This window comes from Scylla paramamosain, chromosome 33, assembly GCF_035594125.1.
Source record: "Scylla paramamosain isolate STU-SP2022 chromosome 33, ASM3559412v1, whole genome shotgun sequence".
Lineage (NCBI taxonomy): Eukaryota > Metazoa > Arthropoda > Malacostraca > Decapoda > Portunidae > Scylla > Scylla paramamosain.
In genome coordinates, this window is record NC_087183.1 from 18,126,535 (window position 1) to 18,149,867 (window position 23,333).

Sequence of the window (23,333 nt, forward strand, 5' to 3'; positions counted from 1 at the left end):
GGAAAAGGACGGGGAGAAGGAGGAGGAGGAGGAGGAGAGGGGGACTTCCGGAGCGCAACTATAAAACGATGATAAAGGAAAACAACAACAACAACAACAACAACAACAACAACAACAACAACAACAACAACAACAACAATAATAATAATAATGTGAAAAATATATGACCTCGCAAACCAACTAAGGAAGATGTACTATTCCTCCTCCTCCTCCTCCTCCTCCTTCTTCTTCTTCTTCTTCTTCTTCTTCTTCTTCTTCTTCTTCTTCTTCTTCTTCTTCTTCTCCTCCTCCTCCTCCTCCTTTAGGCATTCACCTGTTCCTCTTCAATAGGCAATCTCCTCTCCCTCCTCTTCTTCCTCATCCTTGAACTACTTCTTCCTCCTACTCCTCCTTCACTTTCTCTTCTTCTGTCTCCTCCTTCGCTTTCTTTCTTCTTCTTTTCACTTTCTCTTCTTCCTTCTCTTCCTCCTCCTCCTATCTCTCTTTCTATGTTTCTCCTATTGTGGTTATCTCCTTCTCCTCCTCCTCCTCCTCCTCCATATCCGCCACGCCCTCTTATTCCTTCACATATCCTGAAACGTGTGTGTGTGTGTGTGTGTGTCATCACATCATCACCTACACACATACATACACACACATACAAACACACGTCTTTTTAATGAGAATGTACATGACCGTGACCAAAAGGAAAAGGGAGGAGGAGGAGGAAGGAAAAATAAAGAACTATTTTTATCATACCTCTTTCCTTCCTTCCTTCCTTTGTAATATCCATTGTATATTCTTCCCTCCTTTTCCTTCCTTCTTTCCTTTCTTTCTTATATTCGTTTTATATTCTTCCCTCCCTTTCCTTACTTACTTACTTTCCTTCCTTCCTTCCTTTCTTTCATTCACTTTAGTTTAATTTTCTTTCCTCTTACACTTTCCCACACTTTACTGTGTGTGTGTGTGTGTGTGTGTGTGTGTGTGTGTGTGTGTGTGTGTGTGTGTGTGTGTGTGTGTGTTTTCGTAACTAATAAACATTTTTCCCACATTCAGTATATTTTTTCCTCCTTCTTTAATTTCTGAACACTGAGGAGGAAGCGAAGGAATATGATTATGAAAGGTTAAGTGTGTATGTGTGTGTGTGTGTGTGTGTGTGTGTGTGTGTGTGTGTGTGTGTGTGTGTGTGTGTGTGTGTGTGTGTGTGTGTGTAGAGGTGCAATCAAGCGGACCCACCAGGAACGGAGCTAAGTAACCCTTTTTCAACCTTGAATCCCCTTCCCTTCCTTCCTCCTGCCGCGAAGGGACCAGCACGAAGCAACACAAAGGAAGAATAAGCACCGCCAGGAGGATGAGAACAAGAAGAACAAGAACAGGAGGAGGAGGAGGAGGAGGAGGAAGAAGAGAAGGGGGGAGAACGAGAAGAAGAACCAGAAGAACAAGGAGAATAGGAGCAGGAGGAGGTGAGGGGGGACAACAACAACAACAACAACGACAATAATAACAACAACGGCGATAGGAGGAGGAGGAGGAGGAGGAGGAGGAGGAGGAGGAGGAGGAGGAGGAGGAGGTGGAGGAGGAGGAGGAGGAGGAGGAGGACAATATTACACTAGAAGACAATATCAATGAAGCCACAAACAGACTAATAGCGCTTCTCCTCCTCCTCCTCCTCCTCCTCCTTCTCCTCCTCCTCCTCCTCCTCCCACACCTCTGACATTTCGCTAATACTGGTTTCCTCATGCAACTCTGCCCGGTCTGAAAATATATCCGCAAAAAGAGGAAAGAGGAAAAAAAGAAGAAAAATAAAACTACAGAAGCAAACCGTTGAGAGAGAGAGAGAGAGAGAGAGAGAGAGAGAGAGAGAGAGAGAGAGAGAGAGAGAGAGAGAGAGAGAGAGAGAGAGAGAGAGAGAGAGAATCTTCAAAAAACCTTCTAACATCTTTCTTGATTAGACGACAGAGGGAGAGGGAGAGGGAGAGGGAGAGGGAGAGGGAGAGGGAGAGGGAGAGGGAGAGGGAGAGGTATTGGGTCACTCATACCTACTAGACTCCAGTTTTTGCTTCCATAACCTTGAAGAGAGAGGGAGAGGGAGAGGGAGAGAGAGAACTTCCGTCTTGCTTTCCTTGGCGAAGAGGTAGTATGGTTAGTTCCTGCTCTCTCTCTCTCTCTCTCTCTCTCTCTCTCTCTCTCTCTCTCTCTCTCTCTCTCTCTCTCTCTCTCTCTCCAAACATTTTCCCTCCACCTTAGCATTTCCTCTTCCACATTCCTCCAATCCAGACCATTTCACAAGCCTTATACTCCTCCCTCCCTCCCTCCCTCCCTCCACTTCCTCCTTTCCTCCACGGGGAGTACCCAGGGGATCCCCAGGACTCCTCCAGTACCTCCATCTATTTCCTCCCACGTCCTACTCCTTCAGGATATCGGGAAAGGGGGAATCAGAGAAGGGGGGGTGTTTTGGTGGTGTTTTGGGGTGTTTGTGGGTGTAATGGAGGTGTTAAATAGTGTTAGGAATGTTATGGGGTGTTTTGGGGTGAAAGAGCAGTATTTTGGTGTGTTTTGAGGGTGTTTAATAGGTGTAAAGGGGTGAAAGGGTGTATTTTTGTGTTTTGAGGGTGTTTAACAGGTGTAAAGGGGTGAAAGGCTGTATTTTGATGTGTTTTGAGGGTGTTTAATAGGTGTACAGGGGTGAAAGACTGTATTTTGATGTGTTTTGAGGGTGTTTAATAGGTGTAAAGGGGTGAAAGGGTGTATTTTGGTGTGTTTTGAGGGTGTTTAACAGGTGTACAGGGGTGAAAGGCTGTATTTTAGTGTGTTTTGAGGGTGTTTAATAGGTGTACAGGGGTGAAAGGGTGTATTTTTGTGTGTTTTGAGGGTGTTTAATAGGTGTTGCTGGGGTGAAAGGGTGTATTTTTGTGTGTTTTGAGGGTGTTTAACAGGTGGCTTGTGGTGTTGCTGGGGTGTAGGGGTATTCTGGAGAGTGTACTTGGGGTGTAGGTGGGACCCAAGGCCACCTACACCTTACTATTACCCAACGTTCCACGCAAATGACACGCACGCACGCACACACACGGGCTCACGTACTGTACCCTTGCAACACACACACACACACACACACACACACACACACACACACACACACACACATACACACACCTAAACTGAGAATTACGCAGGTACATTCATCAAACACCTATGTAAGCTAATTTCCCATCCTGTAAACTTGTCTTCACCCATGTAAACTTATTAAACATCTTTGTAGGCTCATTTTTCCACGATGTAAACTCATTCTTATTCACGTTATCTTATCCTCACCCCACGTAAACTGATAGTCACCCATGTAAACTTTAGATACTAGACGCGATGAATCATGAGAGAGAGAGAGAGAGAGAGAGAGAGAGAGAGAGAGAGAGAGAGAGAGAGAGAGAGAGAGAGAGAGAGAGAGAGAGAGAGAGAGAGAGAGAGAGAGAGTTATAAAATGTTCTGATCATGATAATTTCCAAGGTTTTTTTTTTTTTTTCGTTCTTTCTTTCCTTTAATCTATTTCCTTGATTCTCACGACCTCGCGCGCGCGCACACACACACACACACACACACACACACACACACCTATAACCCACTGCTAACATTATGTCAATTTATCATCTCTACACGTATAACTTAACCTGACTTGACCTGACGTGACCTATCTGAACCAAACCTCATCTTTGTATTTTTTTGTATATTTTCAGTTTTTCCCTTTATTATTATTATTATTATTATTATTATTATTATTATTATTATTATTATTATTTTAGTCTATGTATTTTCCTTGTATTTTTCAGTCTTTCTCTGTATCTCTGTATTATCAATAGTACTTATATTTATCCTTCTATTTATCCTTTATCTCTCTCTCTAACTTTCTGTCCGTCCTTTCCTTGTCCTTCACCTCCCTCTCTTCTACGCCTCATTATTCCCACATAAATAATCATTTCAACGCAATCGTCCCAGACCTACATTCTCTCTCTCTCTCTCTCTCTCTCTCTCTCTCTCTCTCTCTCTCTCTCTCTCTCTCTCTCTCTCTCTCTCTCTCTCAGATAACTTAGACAAGATCGAAGGACACGTTCCCTTTGAGAGATAACGCTTCCGTCAGGGTCTCTCTCTCTCTCTCTCTCTCTCTCTCTCTCTCTCTCTCTCTCTCTCTCTCTCTCTCTCTCTCTCTCTCTGCTTTATCTGATCTGTTTTGTTTACTCTTCGATTTCCGTCTTCGTGTATTCAAGGTTGTTGTTGTTGTTGTTGTTGTTGTTGTGGTAGAGGAAGAAGGAAGGAAGGAGGAGGATTACTCAGGAAGAACAAATACGAGGAAGGCCTGTCGAGGGTTATGAAGTAGTGGTAGTGGTAGTAGTAGTAGTAGTAGTAGTAGTAGTAGTAGTAGTAGTAGTAGTAGTAGTAGTAGTAGTAGTAGTAGTAGTTCATCAGTGTTATGTTGTTTGTGACCAAGAATTACTCGAGTGTTCTTATCAATTGCGTGTGTTCTGCCCTTGTAAGAGAGAGAGAGAGGAGGAGAGAGAGAGAGAGGAGAGAGAGAGAGAGAGAGAGAGAGAGAGAGAGAGAGAGAGAGAGAGACGAGATGAATTGACTTACATAGGACCCGTATGATTCATAGTTCCCCTTCTCTCTCTCTCTCTCTCTCTCTCTCTCTCTCTCTCTCTCTCTCTCTCTCCTCTCTCTCTCTCTCTCTCTCCTCAGAAAAAAGGACAAAAGTAAACATGACTAAGCGCACGAATGGGAAAGAACAAAAGGAAGCAAATATCAAGTATGAACGTAGGGGGGAAAAAATTAAGGAAATACGGAGAGAGAGAGAGAGAGAGAGAGAGAGAGAGAGAGAGAGAGAGAGAGAGAGAGAGAGAGAGAGAGAGAGAGAGAGAGAGAGTAATAGTATGAAGAGAAACAGTAGTAATAGAAAGGAGGAGGAAGCAGAGGAATAATAATAATAGTAATAATAATAATAATAATAATAATAATAATAATAATAATAATAATAATAATAATAATAATAATGATGATGATGATGATGATGATGATGATGATGATGATGATGATGATGATGATGATGATGATGATGATGATGAGGAAGAGGAGGAGGAGGAGGAAGAGGAAGAGGAGGATCCGTCATGTAATAAAGAAGCAGTAAACAGCTAGAGAGAGAGAGAGAGAGAGAGAGAGAGAGAGAGAGAGAGAGAGAGAGAGAGAGAGAGAGAGAGAGAGAGAGAGAGAGAGAGAGAGAGAGAGACCTTGAAAACCCAACCCCCTTCTCTTGTACACTTCCTTCCACCTTTACCACTTCCAAGGGCTCCACACACCAGTGATGCAAGGAGGAGGAGGAAGAGGAGGCGAGGCGGTCACGCAATGCTGTATTAGTCACCTATCCGTATTCTGAAAGACCCCTTCGCAGCATCTCCACTACATGAAAAAAAAAAAAAAAAAAAAACTAGCAGCATCTCCACTACATGAAAAAAAAAAAAAAAAAACTAGATGAAATGACACGAGTTTTTGAGGGATGTTTTTACGGTTCTAATGACAGACTGACGAGATTTCTACATTAAGAACAGAAGAAAGAGTCTTGAGAACCCGGTTACTTATCTCTGCGGTCTTTGAAAACAGTCGTGGTGAGAGCAAAGCGTAATCTACTCTGAAACTGAGGAGAGAGAGAGAGAGAGAGAGAGAGAGAGAGAGAGAGAGAGAGAGAGAGAGAGAGAGAGAGAGAGAGAGAGAGAGAGATTGTCATACTACGTTACGTACAGTATATGAGATAACACTGTGTTTCAAGGATATATGGAAGATTTAGCAGATACATTAGTAGTAGTATTAGTATTAGTAGTAGTAGTAATAGTAGTAGTAATAGTGGTGATGGTGGTAGTAGTATTTTTTTTTACGTTGCAGTTGTGTGATAGTAGTAGTAGTAGTAGTAGTAGTAGTAGTAGTAGTAGTAGTAGTAGTAGTAGTAGTAGTAGTAGTAATACGTAGTTATGATATTGTCCTTGTCTTGTTGTTAGGGATATCAACAGCTGACTTCAAGACTTTTTTGTACAAGTGACTCACTCAACCAGATAAAACCGCCTCTCCCCCGCCCGCCTCCCTCCCTCCCTCCCTCTCTCTCTCTCTCTCTCTCTCTCTCTCTCTCTCTCTCTCTCTCTTATCAACCACACACAAGGTAACAAAATCTAGGAACAGAACCAATACATACTTCACCAAGGTTACTCAAAGAAAACTAACGATGATGCTAATACTGATGACTGAATGGATCTGCGGACCATATTCTCAAACACACTCAAACACCACGACCTTTTTCAAGAGGCCAGAGATACAAAGATATGATTAGCCGGGTTGTCAAGAGTGTTTTTTTCCCCTATTAATAGAGTAGAATTCTTGTTAATATAACACTAGAACCATAAAAAATATCCTTAAAAACCTGCGTCACTTCAACTTAGAGCCGTTTGAATGTAGTGAAGGCATGGCCAGAAGAGTTTCTGAAGATGCTGTATACCAAGCCGGCAATGCTACACAGGGCGGGCCAGACAAAGCACCACACACACACACAATTCCCAAACTTAGTCCCTGTCAGCCCCTGGTAGAAAGGGACAGTCTCGTGGACCATCCTACTATACTCCAGAAACTTCGAAATAATAAAGTATGTAAGCTACTCATCGTACAGCTCTGAGGAAAAAATCATGTCGGGGAAAAACACCAGTAATATATCATAGCTCTTTTTGTTCCTCCTTTCACACACGGGGAAAAAATTCAAGTAGAAAAAAAAAAATGACACACACACACACACACACACACCTCTTCACATTCCAAATCAGCACCAAACTGACTGGTAAAGTAAATATTCAGCCTGACACTGCACATCAGCAGCCTCTCCATGATGAAGTGCAATGCAGGAACTGTCACAAGGAGCTATCACTCTTCAAACAAGCAGGAGCAGAGTAGCAAGCATCTCAACTCCTTAGTCGAGTTATTGCAGGTGTTAATGCAGCATGTGGCTCACTCTTAGCACTGCCACGCCACTGTGAATACTGCTAAACTGAATCTAATGCCACTTTATTACCTAAGTGTTAGTGCAGCATATGTATTACTCTTTGCACTACCACACCACTGAATATTGCTGAGTTTAATGCTGGTAACCTAACCTCACATGTCACTTGCAGAGAGGAGGTGGTTGGGAGGTTACTGCTACTCTGCATGCTGGTGTGAGGTTATGGTTGCTAATTCCATGAGTGGTAATGAGAATATAGCAGTTATTATGTCATATGAATAATCCTTGGCACTAACAACCTGATTGCTGAGTCTGTATTGTTCATCTGAAGCTGTTTGAGGACTAATTCCTTCCTATCCCTTTTTTTTAAATCTAACTTTACCAAACTTGAACCCATTATTAAGCTATCCTGATTACTGACCATGAGGATTTTGTATATTTCACTCTTGTTATATGCCCTACACCACTTGAAGACCTCTACCAGACCCCCTCTTAACCCCGTCCTATCCCAATTACTGATTCTGAGAATTTTGTATATTTCACCCTTGTTATATCCATTTGCCACTTGAAGACCTCTATCAGATTCCTTATACCAGTGAAAAACCTCTTGTTACGTCCCCTATACTACATGAAAACCCATATTAGATCACCTACGCCACTTTAAGACCTCTACCAGATTCCCTATATTACTTGAAGACCTCTATCAGATCCCATATATCACTTGAAGACCTCTATCAGATCCCATATATCACTTGAAGACCTCTATCAGATCCCATATATCACTTGAAGACCTCTATCAGATCCCATATATCACTTGAAGACCTCTATCAGATCCCATATATCACTTGAAGACCTCTATCAGATCCCATATATCACTTGAAGACCTCTATCAGATCCCATATATCACTTGAAGACCTCTATCAGATCCCATATATCACTTGAAGACCTCTATCAGATCCCATATATCACTTGAAGACCTCTATCAGATCCCATATATCACTTGAAGACCTCTATCACATCCCCTATACCACTTGAAGTCCTAGTTAAGTGGCATTAGATTCTATTAACTTCTCACTAAAGGCACCAGGTCTTCAGATAACCCCCAACCAATGTGTGCAGTCCAGTGTTAGTCTTTTCCACACGCAAGGCTCATAAGGCTCATTTGGGCAGCTCCACCACAGCCAGACACTTCGCCTACCGTGAATATGTAATATGAGTCCCAGCAAGGCTCCTTCTGGTTGGGGTCCTTGTCATAATCAGTAATATACACAGCAGGCAGGCTGGCCATGACATGTGGGTTCCTAGGCCGCTGGGACCCAAGGGTGATGCATCTTCTGAATCTACAACACAGGTACCTTCTCTCACCACTCACTCTGAGCGACCAAGATAAAAAATTTCTATAGGGAGAAACATAATGGTTTTGTTTCACTGTTAATGTGATCTGGTGTTTGCTAGTTTGTTACTTGGGGTTGTGTAGTAGGAATATTGGTGCTTTGTGTCTCCAATAATGTGGAGCTGGTGAGAATGTTTGAGTCATGAGCAGAAATTTTACTGGTAAATATTGGAGCTGAGTAGAGGCTTGACTGTTTTATGGCCTCAATAATGTGGTGTCTGTAAGAACACTGGAATCATAAGTGGAATTATCAGTGATTTGTGTCCCCCAGTAATGTGCTGCTTGTAAGAACACTGAGCTAAGCTGTAGAATTTTCACTGTTTAAGTCCCAAACAACATCATGTATTGTTTGTGAGTCCATGAGTAGAAATATGCTCCCAGTAATGTGTTGCTTGTATGAACACTGGGGCTATAAGTAGAAATTTAACTGTTTAATTCCCTAACTGTGTCATGTATTGATTGTGACAATGTCATGCCCTTGACTGTTAACAGCATACCTTCACCTTAGCAACCCCAAGCAACTTTACTGATCAAATACTAAACTAAAAGCACCAAAAGACTTCACTAGGTATCCCATGACACCTTCTGATGTGAGTGTACTTTTTCAGAACTACACTTACACAAAGCCATAACATCAAATAAAGAAGCTACAGCAGTCAAAGAGGTACTGTATTTAAATATGTATATACTGAAATAAATAAAAGAAATGGTGTGGTGTACTTAATAATGAGCATAGGGCAGGAAGCATCCCCACTCCTAGGGCCTTGGCACATGAAGTAATGTTTCTAGCTCCCTTTTCTACCACATTCACACTCCCACCCTTAGTTTTAGTGTTAAGGCTCACCCCAAACCCAATGTATATTTTCAGTGTAATAATTGCCGTATTAATAAACCGCTTATTATTATCATTATTATTATTATTACCTATTATTCTAACCCTTTTGCCATGGTATGCAACACTTCACACCTTTAAGAACAAGGCATGGACTCTTTCTAAGTACCCACAAGAGAGAAGGGGATAAAAAAGGAATAGATTTTGAAATTTCTAGCTGGTACAGTGTCTGGAGGTGGTGGCAGAACACAAACAGATGTTCATAGTGGCTAGTGATTAGGGAAATGTACCAAATAGCACTTAACAATCAGGGTGAATGTAAGAGCAAGCAGTCCCAGAAAAATCAAGGCTGTAACCAAGATATTAACCCAGAATGTTTTGTATTGTAGTCAGGTGCACTGCTGCACTCCTTTATGTCAGGATACCAGCTCCTTAACCTTCTGACTGCTATTTGGTAAGATTTTCTTAATTACTAATCACTCTGAGACATCTTTACTTGTTTTACAGCCACCTTCATCTTTAAACTGGGTAGAAATTGCAAAAATCTATTTTTTTTGTTGCCTTCTTTCTTATAAATGCTTATAAGGATTTCATGCATTATTCATGGTGGTGTTATTTGTTTTGTCTATATTCAGTACATTCCTCAAGATGCACGGTGTTCATTCTTCAATAGGTTATGGCTCTTCATGTCTCACCGTTGTCTTTGGAACACCCTGGTCTAGTCTGTATCAGGCCCAGTTTGCAATATATCTGTATCACACTCATTCTTCAATAGGTTCCTCTGGCATATTAGTGGCTAGTCTGTATCTGGCTCAGTTTTCAAAATCTCTGCATTTGACAATTTCTCTTCTTCAGAACTGAAAAAAGTCTTACACTAAAGAAATAAAGTAAATAAAGATACATAAATACATGAATAAATTAATTGATTAATGAATACAGTAAAGTATATTCACCTACAAGTCAAATACGAGTACACACACAATACTGCCTCATGCCTAAGTATTATAACAGTAAAGCCACAAGTATTTCAGCGGCTTGGAGGAACACAATCATGGGGGTGACAAGGCACTGAATGATGGGGGGAGCTTCCTGACCAGCCCCGCCAAACACATCAGTCACCTTCACCCTTGTCTCCCTCAACACACAAACTGAGCACCTGCCTGTGATTGTGCTGAGTACAAAGACAAGACAGGTAGTGGCACAAAAATATATATTTTTAAAAGCTCCACCTCTTAACTTCCAAAAGATTCCTCAGTGAGAGAAACATGTACCACCAGAGAACAGTAATCTTTAGTTCAGAAGCAGAGGTAAAGTAGTTTAATTAGACAGTCTCTTGCCTCAATGAAAGACATCTCAAAATCCTGAAAATGCCAAATGATAAATGTGATGCACAACACTGCTGTGGACAAAGGCAATGCATGAAAACATCCCAAAGGAAACACCTTGCTGTGAAGTGTACATTCAACACTTCCTCCTGGCAAAAAAAAAAGTGTTACCTGGTGCAGGGAGTGAGTGCACAGAGCATCAACACAGTGTGGCTAAGAGTAGTGACCAGCAATCCATGTAATACAAGAAGTGGGTACTCACCCTGCCCACTCGACTCTGAGACTTCTTCAGCATGCCAGCATTGTTCCTGCAACACACAAAATAAAACTTTAGCTGCAGTGTCATGCTATATAGGATGATAAAGATCCTAAGGTACAGAAAAACAATACAGGAGAACCTAAACAAACAGCTAGAATGGAGTAAAGAATTGTTCTTATACTTTAGTCAGGGCAAGTATGAGGTCGTGCAGCAAAACCACTCAGGAACAATTCCCCTCTGATGATTCCTTCAGGAGAAAGACCTTGGAGTAATTGTGACACCATATCTAAAACCCTACACCCAAGTGGCTAATGCAGCTGCTTCTGCCATCATAATGCTTGGCAGGATAAAGAAACCCTTCACCTGCCTTAACGGGGAGATGCACATCCTGGTGTACACGTCTTCAGCTCATCCCAGCATGGAACACACCACCCAAGCCTGGTTCCCCTATGCCAAAGGTGATATAATTATACTACAAGTAAACTAGAAAAGATACAAAGATGAGCCAGTCAGCTTGTACCCTCTCTGTCCAGCCTCCCATATGAAGGCAGACTATCCACACTAGAGCCACTAGAGAAGTGGGACAACACACTGGGACACAATGGAGGCCTTTAGGATCCTGAGAGGAACTGATCAAGCAGAGGAAGGGGTGATGCATTCCTCAAGCTTGCATCTGATGACTCAGCCAGCAACCAGCAGGCATAACTTCAAGTTGGGGTTTGCTTGGGTAAAGCCTGCTATCTCCCTGGCCGGGGAACTACTCAGTGGTGCCACCTGCCACCTCCCTCACCAGGAACTATGCAGTGGTGACCATTTACACATGTCACAGCAGTGGCACTAGCTGCCTTGCCTGTGAAGTCATCATCGGGTAAGCTTTGAGCAAGACTAGAGATTACTGAGATAACCTTTGCCTGTGTAATGAGGGGACCAGCAGTGACATTAATGAGTGGAATTGATCTACACCTAACCTAACCTAAGCAAGACTAGGGATTACTGAAATACCCTTAATCTACTGATTAATATAGGGATCAGAAACAGAATTAATCTAAAACTAACCTAGCCCTCCTTAATGTATTAAGTCATAAGATTAAACAATGCACATCAATTTAACAAACAATACAAAATGAATTCTCTCTCTCTCTCTCTCTCTCTCTCTCTCTCTCTCACACACACACACAGTCTCTTTTATTCTGAACTTACTCTCTTCTACTATAATTTGTGCTCCGCTTTCCTCCTTCCGCAATACTGAACTCCAAAATTAAGTATTATTAGGAAGTAGAGAACAAAATGAATTATCTCATTCTGCATTCACTCGCTCACGCTCTCTCTCTTTGAACTTACTTTCTTCTGTTATAATTGGTGCCTCACTTTCTTTCTTCTCTTCTTCCTGAAGCACAAAGCACACATGAAGCAACACTATTCACTCACACAGCCACAGACAAACACACACACACAGACACACGGAGCCTCCCAGCCACGGCTCAATATTATTATGGTTCTCGGCCTCAACTATGTCCCGCGTCTGCGCATTATTATTTATTCGTATTTCTCTTCACAGGCACACTATCAACACAGCCATATATGTGTTATAGGTAGATTATTCACTTATTTATCATTTTGTGGTGTCTAGTTGCATTATCTTGCTGTTCTGGTGAAAGAAATGCCGAAATAGACGATCAACATTTTTTTCCCCTCTAATTAATGTTCAGAAAAAAAAAGTTTGTCTTCCCACATGCGCTGCTATCACACTCAGACACGAGTAATATGTAGACTGTTAGTTTATCAATTAGTGTGCAAAGTCTGGATACATTTCCTTGTTGGTGTGAAGAAAAAAAATGCAGAAATATATATACAACCAGATTTATTTTCTCTCACTAAGTTCGGAATTACAGGCGAACAAATGCCGACTTTTCTTCCCTTACACACTATTATCACACTCAGACATGTATTATAGTTAGATTATTTACTCATTCATTAGTATAAGAGAAGTCTAAATGCATTTGCCGAAACCTCGTCTGATCTGCGCCACGGGAAGCGCTCACTAGATAAATAGGGTGCCGTTGCAAAGGCTACAACCCGAAACATCATATGATCTAATCTGATCTAGTCTATGTATCTAGTATCTATCTAGTCTATGTATGTATGCATGATAAAAAAATCTTAAAAGGATGAATGAGGAAATGAGAGAATAAGAGGGTGATATAATGGCTAGATAAAATGAGTTAAGATGATAGAGAATAAAGGAAGAGGAAGTGAGAGAAACAAGAAATAACGGCGTGGTAGGGCAATGAGGGCATGGTATAAAGGATTGCGGAACTAGGATAACAGGGCAAAGGAAGATAAACAGATGGAAAAGCAATTAAAAGAATAAGAATAAGAGAAGGAAAAGTTATATTTCATTACTAGCAGAATATATTTAGAAGAGATTAAAATAATTGTAAAATAAGCATGACTTCAAAATAGCAAAAGTGTATGCGCGCGCGCGTGTGTGTGTGTGTGTGTGGACGCGGCAGGTAAACACGAGCAAACGGGAAGATTACTATTTATTGTTAATTATTCATTATTATTTATTTGTGCCTTTTACAAGCTTTCGGTGTGTCTCATCTTTCCTGTGGCACGCAGCCTGTGGTAGGGCGACGAGCCACGCAGGACAAACACGTAATTGGGAATGATCACGTCCTTGCTGATCTCATACACCTCATAGCCCTGTGACGTGAATAAGCGGATGAACTCCTCGTCAATGGTCACCACTAGGGAGCCGTTTGTGGCCCTCTGCAGGCGGTGGTAGGTCTCTCGAGCGTGTTCCACCACCCACACGTCCACCGTCACTCGCCTCCACGGGAAATGACGAATGATTCCCATCTCTGCCCCCTCCACATCCAGGGAAACGAGATCAACGTGAGTGGTGTTGATTGCCAGCAGGAGGGTCGCAAGCGGGAGGCACTGCACCGACTCGTAGATGGGGTGTCCGGGCATGGAACCGTCGAGTGTGTCGCCCGCAGTCTGGTCCAGCAGGGAATTATGGGCCCGAGCAGCGTGGTTGGAAAATGCATCCTTTAAAGTGTTCTGACGGACGTATTTGATGAGGGTTTCGGAGTGTGGATGCGGGCGTGTGGCGAGGCAGGAGTGACTAGCCCATGCACGTCGCCTTTTACTCACCAGTTCGTTAAACATGTCTCCGTCTGCCTCTACTAGTAAACCCGTCCACCCTCGCTCCCTTTCCAGAGGCAGTGTGTTAGACAGGAACTCTCCATCAAGAGCACCAGCCTCCACAAAGAAACCAGGCCCGGCTTTATCAAAAATGTTCTTTATGGCTCTCTGGCAAAATGCATATGCAATTTCTGCTTTGAAATTCATATATTGAGCTGCGTGGATGTCTGTCTCAGCTAAATTCTGCATGAGATGATATGGTTCGCTGGAGGGAGGATGCAGGAAGCTCTGTGCCACCGACTGAATAAGCGTGGAGTCGTCGTATCCCAGGGAGGGATCGAGGGGAGGCCTGCGGGTGACGCTCGTCCGCTGCCAGTCTCTGCCCGTCACCATCAACGCTACCTGTGAAGGGAAATGTTTGTTTTGCCTTTATACTGTGCTGGCAGACTCTCCTCTTAACTATGGTGTGCTCAGGACCATCAGTTAATTATTTTACTGTTCTATGTGTTTTCAGTGTTATATCATTCTTGAGAGAGAGAGAGAGAGAGAGAGAGAGAGAGAGAGAGAGAGAGAGAGAGAGAGAGAGAGAGAGAGAGAGTGTGTGTGTGTAAATCTAAATACCTCTCGAGATAATTTTTAATATCTATATTCTCTTCCCTCTCCCTCCAGTCAACACCCTTGCGACACCACCACCACCACCACCACCGCCACCACTACTATGACTTCATCCTCGACCTCAGTGACATCTTATTGACCAGCCAGCTCCTACAATTCCAAAGTAAGTACTGGTGATTATTACAAGTATTTAAACACACACTGTAATCTCTTGCTGGTCATTGCTTCATGGATTACAAAGGGTGTGTGACTTATTTGCATATGCAGTGGAGTGTATAGGGAGAGATGAGACGGTCCGCGTACCATGGCAGTCAAGGCGGTGTCATGATAAGCACAGTGTCCTGTTACAAGGGAGTGTATTACAAGGAGGAATCGCGGATGGAGGGAGGTGCTTTTGAGGAAGTGTCAAGCGAGTGATATTAGGCACTAAGTAATGGAATCCAACCATGGAAGTATAATGGGAAGAGTCGGCATGACGTCATGGGCGTGAAGTCAACGCGCTATTGGTCCGCTGTCGCCCCTTCCCCCCCAATAGACTCAAAACATTACCAGCTGAGCTTTGAAAGTATAGAGAAACACCGGTGTTCCGCCTTAGGCCTATCCGTAGATGTTTCCTTATTTCGTTGGCACTACTACTACTACTACTACTACTATTACTACTACTACTACTACTACTACTACTACCAGCTACAATTCGAAGAAGTCAGTAGTTGGTGGCGGTGGGTGGATCTCTCTCTCTCTCTCAGTACTCACCATACAGGATAGCATTAGGCTGAGACACAATTGTCTCCGTCTCCACGAGAGGTAAAAACGCATCTCTCTGCTGGCTGGGACTCGGCTGACCACGTTGCGGAGAAAGACTGCCAAACTTCCTCCTACCTCACCCTGCTCGCGTCACCATGTATCCGCGAGAAGGAAGAACCAAATAGAGATAGCGGGTGTGTTTTCCTCCATCTCCGCGGTGTTCAACTCACTAGTGGCAGCGCGGGCCGCCTGTCAGCTGATATAGTCCCAGTGGCGCAGCCAAGGATTCTAGGCGAGTTCCTTGGGGCAGCGGCCCTGTGGCAGTGTGTTGCGTGTTGGTCCTCGCTCAGCGCACCGGGAGGTGTTAGTGACATAACACTCTTTGGCTAAAAGTTTATTTAATTTTGCACATCTTGGCATCGCAGTTAGATAATTTTTAATAAACATTTAACGAGGAATGGAGAACAACAACGAAAGAGAATGTTTGAGTTTGTTAACATGATCAATGATGATTATGTATGAAATACATTACATGTAACACTTAAATCTAGGAAACAATATAGAAATGCGCCAGTGCTTCGCAGAGTCATATTTGATTATCATGAATGTTGTTAAAGGTAAAAAAATGGCCTCGGGATGAAGCAGCATCCCTCAAATGAACCTTATGAAAGCTGGGAATAATGACGAGGCTGCCGCGCCCCCCGACGCCGCCAACGTGAGGCTGGGACGCAGCGGGCCCGCGGGCGGTCCCCGGCCCGCTGCTCTGTGTTTCGGTACTTTCTGAGGCCGCCGCGCCTTACTCCCACACTCCATCCATTGCTCTGCGGCAGCAGCAGCAGCAGCAGCAGCCCCGCACAGCTGTTCTCCACTTCAAGGTGACGCTACCTCTGCACACTGCCGAGTGGTGAGACCTTGTGTTGTCTGGGTGTTGCGTGACACTCACACAGTCGTGTCGGGCAGCAGATGGTCACGCCGCCGCACACCGGTGCCGCGTGGCCTCCCCCTCAGGACACCGTAAGAAAGTGAGGAGCGTGCAGCTGCCTGGCTTGGATGTTGCCTGCAGCCCTCCTTCTCTCCCTGTCCATGACCTGAGCCGCCGACTGCCAGCTCTGGCGACTGTCTCCCTGACTTAGTAGCTTGCCTCGGCGCCAGAGGGCTTCGGGCACCAAGGCCGAGATTTCCCTTCCCCAGGGCACCCCCGCGCGGCCTGCCTCCCTCCACCAGGGGGAGGAGCCGGGACGGGGACGCGACCGGGCCGAGACAGCGGCAGTGTTGGGTCAGTAACGGAGATTTGAGGTTGAATATTGAGGATTTCTCTTGCTCTAGGCGACTATCTAGGGCGAACGTCCAGTCTCATAGAGGTTCAGTAAGGTCCTGTTTTGTCTAGGTCATGTTGCGGAGCTTACTGAAGACCCGAGCACCTGGCTATCGACCCTAGCAAGTGTAAGCACCAATAGCATAACAGCAAGATCTACTGGAGGTCAGACAACATCACAAACAAAATATTATGAATAGTTGTGATGAAAATCTACTAATTATTTTAAACATTTTTAATATAACTATATACTTCAAGAGACTACAAATACTGTTATATATTTACACATGCAAGACACATAACATTACCTGTGCTTCCGTAAAATGAAGCACGTCATTAGCGGAGGATAGAGGTGTCCATGTATCGTCTCATGCACAGTACGCACGAGAGGGTAACAGCTGTGTGTGTGTGTGTGTGTGTGTGTGTGTGTGTGTGTGTGTGTGTGTATGCCCAGTTGTAGTAGACTCGTGTAATCCTGCATCCGAATTTATATTTATCAAATTTTACCTTCATTTGTCCTCTGTGTGTGTGTGTGTGTGTGTGTGTGTGTGTGTGTGTGTGTGTGTGTGTTCTATCCTTAGTCAGAATCGGGAGTTATGTTCCCTAATATTGTCTTCACTAGAACTGATCAAAGAATGAACAGTAAACCAATCCTCGAGGCCTGATCTCGGCTACGTGTTATAACAGGTTGGGTCTCAAGGCTCCCAGGCCAGCAGGTCCAAAACACATAGTTGTAAGTTAGAGAGGCGTTCGTTTTTTTTTTTTTTCTTTTGTGTGTGTGTTTTTTTTGTGTTTTTTTTTAGTTTTGTTTTGTCTTTTTTTTTTTGTAGGTTTGGCTTTTCCTTCAACGATTGTCCTTTTCTTCCCGCTTTCGACGAGATTTGATTTTTGTTTGATCCATCATGTTTTTGAACCTGCCGTGTTAATATCATGACATAAAAAAGATATATATCCAAGGCGACTATATGCTTCTAATGTTTGTACATACTTTAAACACTCACAAGCATACCAGCGATCAGGAAATTCTATAGACACTTGACATTAGAGAGACACCCTTAAGTTAGTAATATTTTGTAAAGTTTATCTATAAAGAGGACGAAACAAAGAGGAAAAAACTTCTCAAGAATGTACATGTGAACTAACAATAAACGTGATTTTTTAAAATTTTATTGAATATTTCTTACTCTTAATCTCTCTCATTAAATATATAGCTTATGTAGGCTCGTGTAGTGAAGGGAACAAGGAGGTTTGAATGACCCTTAGTATAATACAGTATTCTCTGATCATTTCATATAGAGTTAGTTAGTTAATAAGTTAATTATTAGACAGTTAGCTAGTTAGTAAGAGATCACGAGGTCTTCATTAAGCTTCTAGATCGCGGGAGGAGTCTTGTGGTTAGAAGGAGGAGGAGGAGGAGGAGGAGGAGGAGGAGTAGGAGGAGGAGGAGGCGTGGATCAGTCAAGGAAGATCCAGGCAATTTATTTCAGGTTCATAATCCTTTCTTCCCATCATCATCATCACCATCATCATCATCGCCATCATCATCATCACCATTATCATCATCGCCATCATCATCATCATGTTCTTCTTCGCCTTTTCATCCTTAAATCATCTCTTCTCGTGACAGACAGAGAGAGAGAGAAAGAGAGAGAGAGAGAGAGAGAGAGAGAGAGAGAGAGAGAGAGAGAGAGAGAGAGAGAGAGAGGAGTTGAAGATTGAATGTGTGTGTGTGTGTGTGTATGTCAGCAACTATATCCCGGCAAAATGGCTCGCTGTCCGTCCCCCGTTTGGACACAACGTACGTACACATGTACACATAGACATCACGCACACACGGACAGGAGCACACGACATGTACGTAAGCCCTTCTGACGGCACATAGAGGCGTATGTGTGTGTGTGTGTGTATGTGTGTGTGTGGAGACATAGTAAGAGAGACAGGAATAGAGATAGACAAACTCAACTGTGTATGTAAGAAGAGATAGAGAGACTTGGAGATACAGAAACACAGACAGGCAGGCACAGTTACAAGGAGACAGAGAAGAGACAATATCTGCAATCTCACAAACTTATTCACTCCTCTCTTAGTTCTCCACACTGCTGATGATAATGGCAGCGTGTTGGGAGCTCGTCATCCTGTCCTCTTCTCCAGCCTCCCTTCCCTGCCCCGTCCAGCCCCGCCCCGCCCACAACTAATGCTGGTGCGGGAGTGACTGACGGGCCTCAGCACTCGATAACTTGTGGACCCTTGCTCTCTATCGCTACAGGAAAGATATGTATGGGCTTGTGGAGTCCAGTGAGTTATCTTCAGAGAGAGAGAGGGAGAGGGAGAGAGAGAGGGAGAGGGTAAAGAGGGTATAGCGTCATATGAGAAAGAGTAAGGTTAGTTAGTTAATGTAAGACACTCTCCTCCCAGCATCTATTCAAGCTTATGATGCGATGCGATTAAAGGAAACTGGGTATGGGAGGAAAAAAAGTGTTGGTTTGTTTGTCTAGTTGTTTGTTTGTTTGGTTGATATCTGCGAGAGACGACACGAGTCCTAATGTTAGTATTGTTTTCCGGATGAACGAAAGATTTGCTCTCCGCACTCACCAGGTGAAAGAAATGACTTATTCTTAGCGCCGCCCTCCCGCCAGCCTGTCTCAACGCTCGGGGCTTGCTGGGCTGGCGGGAGGCTGTGCAGTCTTGCCTCGTGGCCAGACCCATCAGACACTTATCTTACAAGGTTATATTAGTGTGGTGTGTCTGTGTCTGTGTGTGTGTGTGTGTGTGCGTGTGTGTGTGTGTGTGTGTGTGTGTGTGTGTATGTGTGTGTGTGTGTGAACTTTGATCCTTATATGCTCACGTACAACAAGTCCTGAGGTTTTCGTCTCTTACCTCTACCAAGTGGCCTCTTTCTCGTCCGTGGCTGAGCTCCCGAGAGGCCTCAAGGAGACAGGGTCGGACAGCCAGCCACCCCCTGGACCTGTTCTTTTATGTTTTTTTTTTTTCCCCGTAATAGTACATCCTTCCCCTTTGGCCTTTCATCCGAGACCCAGCGTAGTATACAGACCTTCCCTGTACCTTTTGTTTTCATCTTCGTTAGAGTAACCATTGACTTTATGATATATAGTATTTGATTACCTATTCGTATTCAGTAACTACTGACGATCAAACTCTAGTCAGCGCTCTTAAGACTGCTAAGGAATCTGTGTCTACACTGTATTAGCGTGGCAGATTCTGTAGCTAATTAGCTCTCAACTAGTGGGGCGACTCGTCCGTCCCCCCGTAAACATACTAAGCGGCAGCAAACAGCAACGTATCGTCACCTTCATCATACTTAAAGCGACATTAAACAGCAACTTGTCGTCTTCAGTATCGACAACCGCTCTCCGTAGCAGCGGCTGGTACAGGAGGAGGCGCTGTGTCGAGGTAGGTCCGACGCCCATCACGGCCGGGTCATGGAGGAGTAGATGAGGAGAGGCGTGGCCAGGGCAGCCGCCAGCCCCAGCTCCCTCCCGGCGGATCCTGAAGTGTTGTCGATTTTGGGGCATTTTTCCGCACCCTGGCTCGGCAGATTGGCTGCAAGGACAGGACAATTATAAAGGTTGATACACACGCGGCAAGGCTTAAGACAGATAAAATGTGTCGGTGATGGAGACAGGGCGCCAGGAGTAATATGCACAGGGTGAAGGTGGCGGTGATGAGCATGCGTGAGCCAAGGGCGTGCAGGAGGCCTGTCGGGTGACCTTCGGTGCCCACAACAAGCAGGTGGAGGGAAGACTGACCTGCAGGGTGCGGGGTGCGGTAAGGATGCGATGCAGTAGGAGGGATGCGGGGCGGAAAAGGAAGGGGTGACGGAGGGACTGCCCTCTGGTGGGAGGCGCACCGACAGGGTATTCATTGTGCAGTGTTAGAGATGTGAGGTGGCGGGGTCTGTAAGTGGCGGGGTCTGTGAGGTGGCGGGGAGTGTGGGGTGCCGGGGAGTGTGAGGGTGCGAGCGCGCGTGGCCGACAGCCTACGGTGCCGTGTACTCATGGACCACCAGCCAGTGTGGGCCGCGACTCGCCGCGCGGTACTCGGTGAAGGCACCGGTGTGTGCCTCCGCGACCATCACTGTAATTAATATATTAGTTAAAGGGTATGAAGAGAATATTGCAGGCTTGTTTAGGCGAGCCTGAGGTGACGCCTCGGCCATGCGAGTGAAGTCTGCGGGACAGGAGACGGACGCTTGGCGTGGCGTCGCTGCGCCAACCCATTCAGTCCGCAGTGACTGAGCTTTGCGCGGCGTGCCGTGTGGCGCTGACCACGACTTTGTGTTGTCTTGAAGGGACACACGTCACGTGCACGTGGCCGCCATTCTCTCCGAGGTGCATGGCTAATTCATGATTGGTATTCCCTGTGACCGTTAAGGCACCAGCAACATCAAGTGAGCTCGGTGGGCCAGCCAGTCAACGCCAGTGGCAAGTGTTACTCGTGCCGTCACTGTGCGGCTCAGGAAGTTCCAGTGAGCCTAGAGGCGAGGGGCGCGCCGCGCAGGGCAAGGCTGGGTGGTGCGCAGGGCAGGGCTGGCCAGTGCTCGTGGTGGAGCGCAGTGTTCAGGGCTGTGGCAGTCCCTGCTCCTTCTCGCACACATGCGCAGGGCACATTGCAGGTTTTAAGAATATATTTTCAGTTAGCATTGTAGTTTACGCAATTTGGTTAACGGCGAGTTTCAAGTGGAAGCATTTATTTAGCTTTCATTGCATTAATTATAGTTTTAATTATTATTTTAAGTGCTTCATTGTGATGAGAGCGAAAAGCTACACAGAAAATGCATCATGACTCAGATGGAGTGTGTGCCACGCCGTGCCGGCCTGCAGGGCGGCGGGGCGAGGCGCGACGGGCCCCGAGCGTCTGCCTGGGTGTGGCGAGGCAGGGGCGGCGCGCCACGCGGAGAGGACTGACGGCCTGTGCCGGCACCTCTCTGCCGCTGGGCGCCAATAGAGCATCGCCTGGGAGTGAGTGGTGATGACCTGCTCACCACCCCGGGCCCCCTTCAGGGTGTGATGTGCACCTGTGTAATGAGTGGCGGCGGTGGCCAGGTGCAAGGGCGCCTGCTGCACCACCTCTAGTCGACACACCCTGGCCTTCACGCCACAGGCTCGGGAAAAGCCCTGAAACACACATGATGCCAGGAACACTTGCTGGGTAGTACACTTCACTTCAAACTTACCGTGCTGGGGACAGACTCGTCTGGTTTCGTGATCCCGGCGGTAGCCGCGGTGGTGGAGTGAGTGGGTGTGGTGCGAGGTATGTGTTGCATTGTGGGACACAATAAGATAACACACGTGAGGGTGATGAGACTAAACAAGGAGGATGGAGGGAGGGGACAGGGAGGACATCAAGGGAGGAACAGAGAGATGAGAAAACAATGACCACGGTCTTACTCGTGGGTTCTGTTCACTGTCAACACGCTCAGCAATGTGTGTGTGTGTGTGTGTGTGTGTGTGTGTGGGGGGGGGGGCGGTGTGGAGTGTTGGGTGTGGGGGATAATGAGTCACCGATGCAACGGGGGAGCCTGGCCAGGGGGCTGTGGGGCTGGAGACTGGAAGACGACTGGGACTGGGACAAGGGAACAGGATAAACTTAATGATAATTCTTATCTAAACGTTTCAACTGGCGAAGTAGTGTAACCAACAGTAGTAGTGATAGTAGTGGTGGTGGTGGTGGTGGTGGTGGTGGTAACAGTACTGCCGACAAGGGAAGGCAGCGGGACTCGAAGGAGTGTCAGGCTACAGTCTAGTATAGTGTGAGGTGTGGAAGGAGTGGAGGAGTGTATACCATTGACTGGTCGGTGACAAGAAGGCAGCAGTCAGTATCCGTTACCTTCGTCTTCTTAACTAAACGGACCGAGTGGTTGAACAGTGCAGGTGCCGTCCGTGGTGGCGTCACGACTAGGACATGCGCATTCACCTCCCTCCCCTGCCAAAGTGAAGGTCTCAGTGGGGCCCCTACACCCCTACACGCTGCACGGCTGGCGGCGCTCACTCAAGACCACGCGCCCGCCCCTTCCCTCTCACGCGGCGCCATGTCACCCCCTTGCCGCGGCGCAATCACGCAAACCAATCAGTCCTACGCGTCATCCTCTGCTCAGGGATTCCACGTCACGCCTCTGTGAGCGTCTCTTTGTGACCGTCAAGTGAATGCAAGGGAAGACGAGGCGTGACTGACTCTGACGAGGGGTTAGGTGATGAAATGACATTCTCGCCCCGCGCCATTCTGCTTCACGCCGCCCACGGCCTACACACCCTCCCTGCTCACCACGCCCCTCGCGCCCACCACCTCAGGACTTCCCATCGTGATCCACAACGTCGCCACGAAAGCAAGAATAGTGAGGAGGAGTACACGTGAAGCTGTAGCGGGGACTGTGAGCTTATCGGTTACTGGACGCACGGGACACTACTACCAGTCTACCAGTCACTTCTGTAGTACTGGACGCTCGCCAGCACTCCCGGCCTCCCTCCACCTCCTCCTCCTTCCTCGCGCCCCGCTAATGAGACTCATCAATCGCTCTCTCGCCGGAGTAACAGGGCGTGCAAGGCTAATGATCTGCGAAGGTCTTATGCAGTGAATCTTAAGTGAGCCCGGCCACCCCAGGCGCGGCAGACGACCCCTCACACACGCCGCCGTTGCTACAAGGTCTCGTTCGGGTCGCCGCCACTGTCGCCGCCGCCGCCATCGCCGC

The 23,333-nt window shown here is 45.7% G+C and overlaps 3 protein-coding genes and 1 long non-coding RNA gene across 21 annotated transcripts in view; 1 reads left to right on the forward strand and 3 right to left on the reverse strand.

The window, feature by feature from the left end:
• The window catches only part of LOC135089874 (inositol hexakisphosphate and diphosphoinositol-pentakisphosphate kinase 2-like), a 61,647-nt gene extending 49,353 nt beyond the window's left edge, over positions 1-12,294 (reverse strand). For 16 of the 18 annotated variants that reach the window (XM_063986061.1, XM_063986060.1, XM_063986056.1 and 13 more), the window contains exons 1-3: positions 12,145-12,241; positions 10,807-10,852; positions 8,193-8,367 (exon numbers count right to left, since the gene is read on the reverse strand). In XM_063986061.1, coding sequence (XP_063842131.1) covers positions 8,193-8,282 — 90 coding nt within the window. In that variant the 5' untranslated portion in view covers positions 8,283-8,367; positions 10,807-10,852; positions 12,145-12,241. Of the gene's footprint in view, positions 1-8,192; positions 8,368-10,806; positions 10,853-12,144 lie in introns of all 18 variants that reach the window. The other 2 variants (XM_063986041.1, XM_063986050.1) reach the window with 2 other exon arrangements.
• Positions 12,144-15,556, reverse strand: LOC135089879 (uncharacterized). The gene is made up of 2 exons (XM_063986066.1): positions 15,322-15,556; positions 12,144-14,355 (listed from the first exon to the last, which is right to left on the reverse strand). The coding sequence occupies exons 1-2, from the start codon at positions 15,382-15,384 to the stop codon at positions 13,384-13,386; spliced, it is 1,035 nt and encodes a 344-aa protein (XP_063842136.1). The 5' UTR covers positions 15,385-15,556; the 3' UTR covers positions 12,144-13,383.
• LOC135089880 (uncharacterized) overlaps positions 14,327-23,333 on the forward strand; it is a 113,339-nt gene continuing 104,332 nt past the window's right edge. The window contains exon 1 of the long non-coding RNA XR_010261667.1: positions 14,327-14,731. This is a non-coding gene — a long non-coding RNA (uncharacterized LOC135089880). The remainder of the gene's footprint in view (positions 14,732-23,333) is intronic.
• Positions 15,694-23,333, reverse strand: part of LOC135089877 (acetylcholinesterase-like) — a 75,096-nt gene continuing 67,456 nt past the window's right edge. The window contains 1 exon segment of the mRNA XM_063986064.1: positions 15,694-20,188. Within this exon segment, the coding sequence (XP_063842134.1) occupies positions 20,055-20,188 (134 nt within the window). The 3' untranslated portion in view covers positions 15,694-20,054.

Excerpts from the sequence above, each read along its gene's own strand:
- LOC135089879 (XM_063986066.1), bottom strand. The coding sequence starts at position 15,384 with ATGCGTTTTTACCTCTCGTGGAGACGGAGACAATTGTGTCTCAGCCTA. Across the intron at positions 14,356-15,321 it reads GCCTAATGCTATCCTGTATG|GTAGCGTTGATGGTGACGGG; the intron begins GTGAGTACTGAG and ends TTCCCTTCACAG.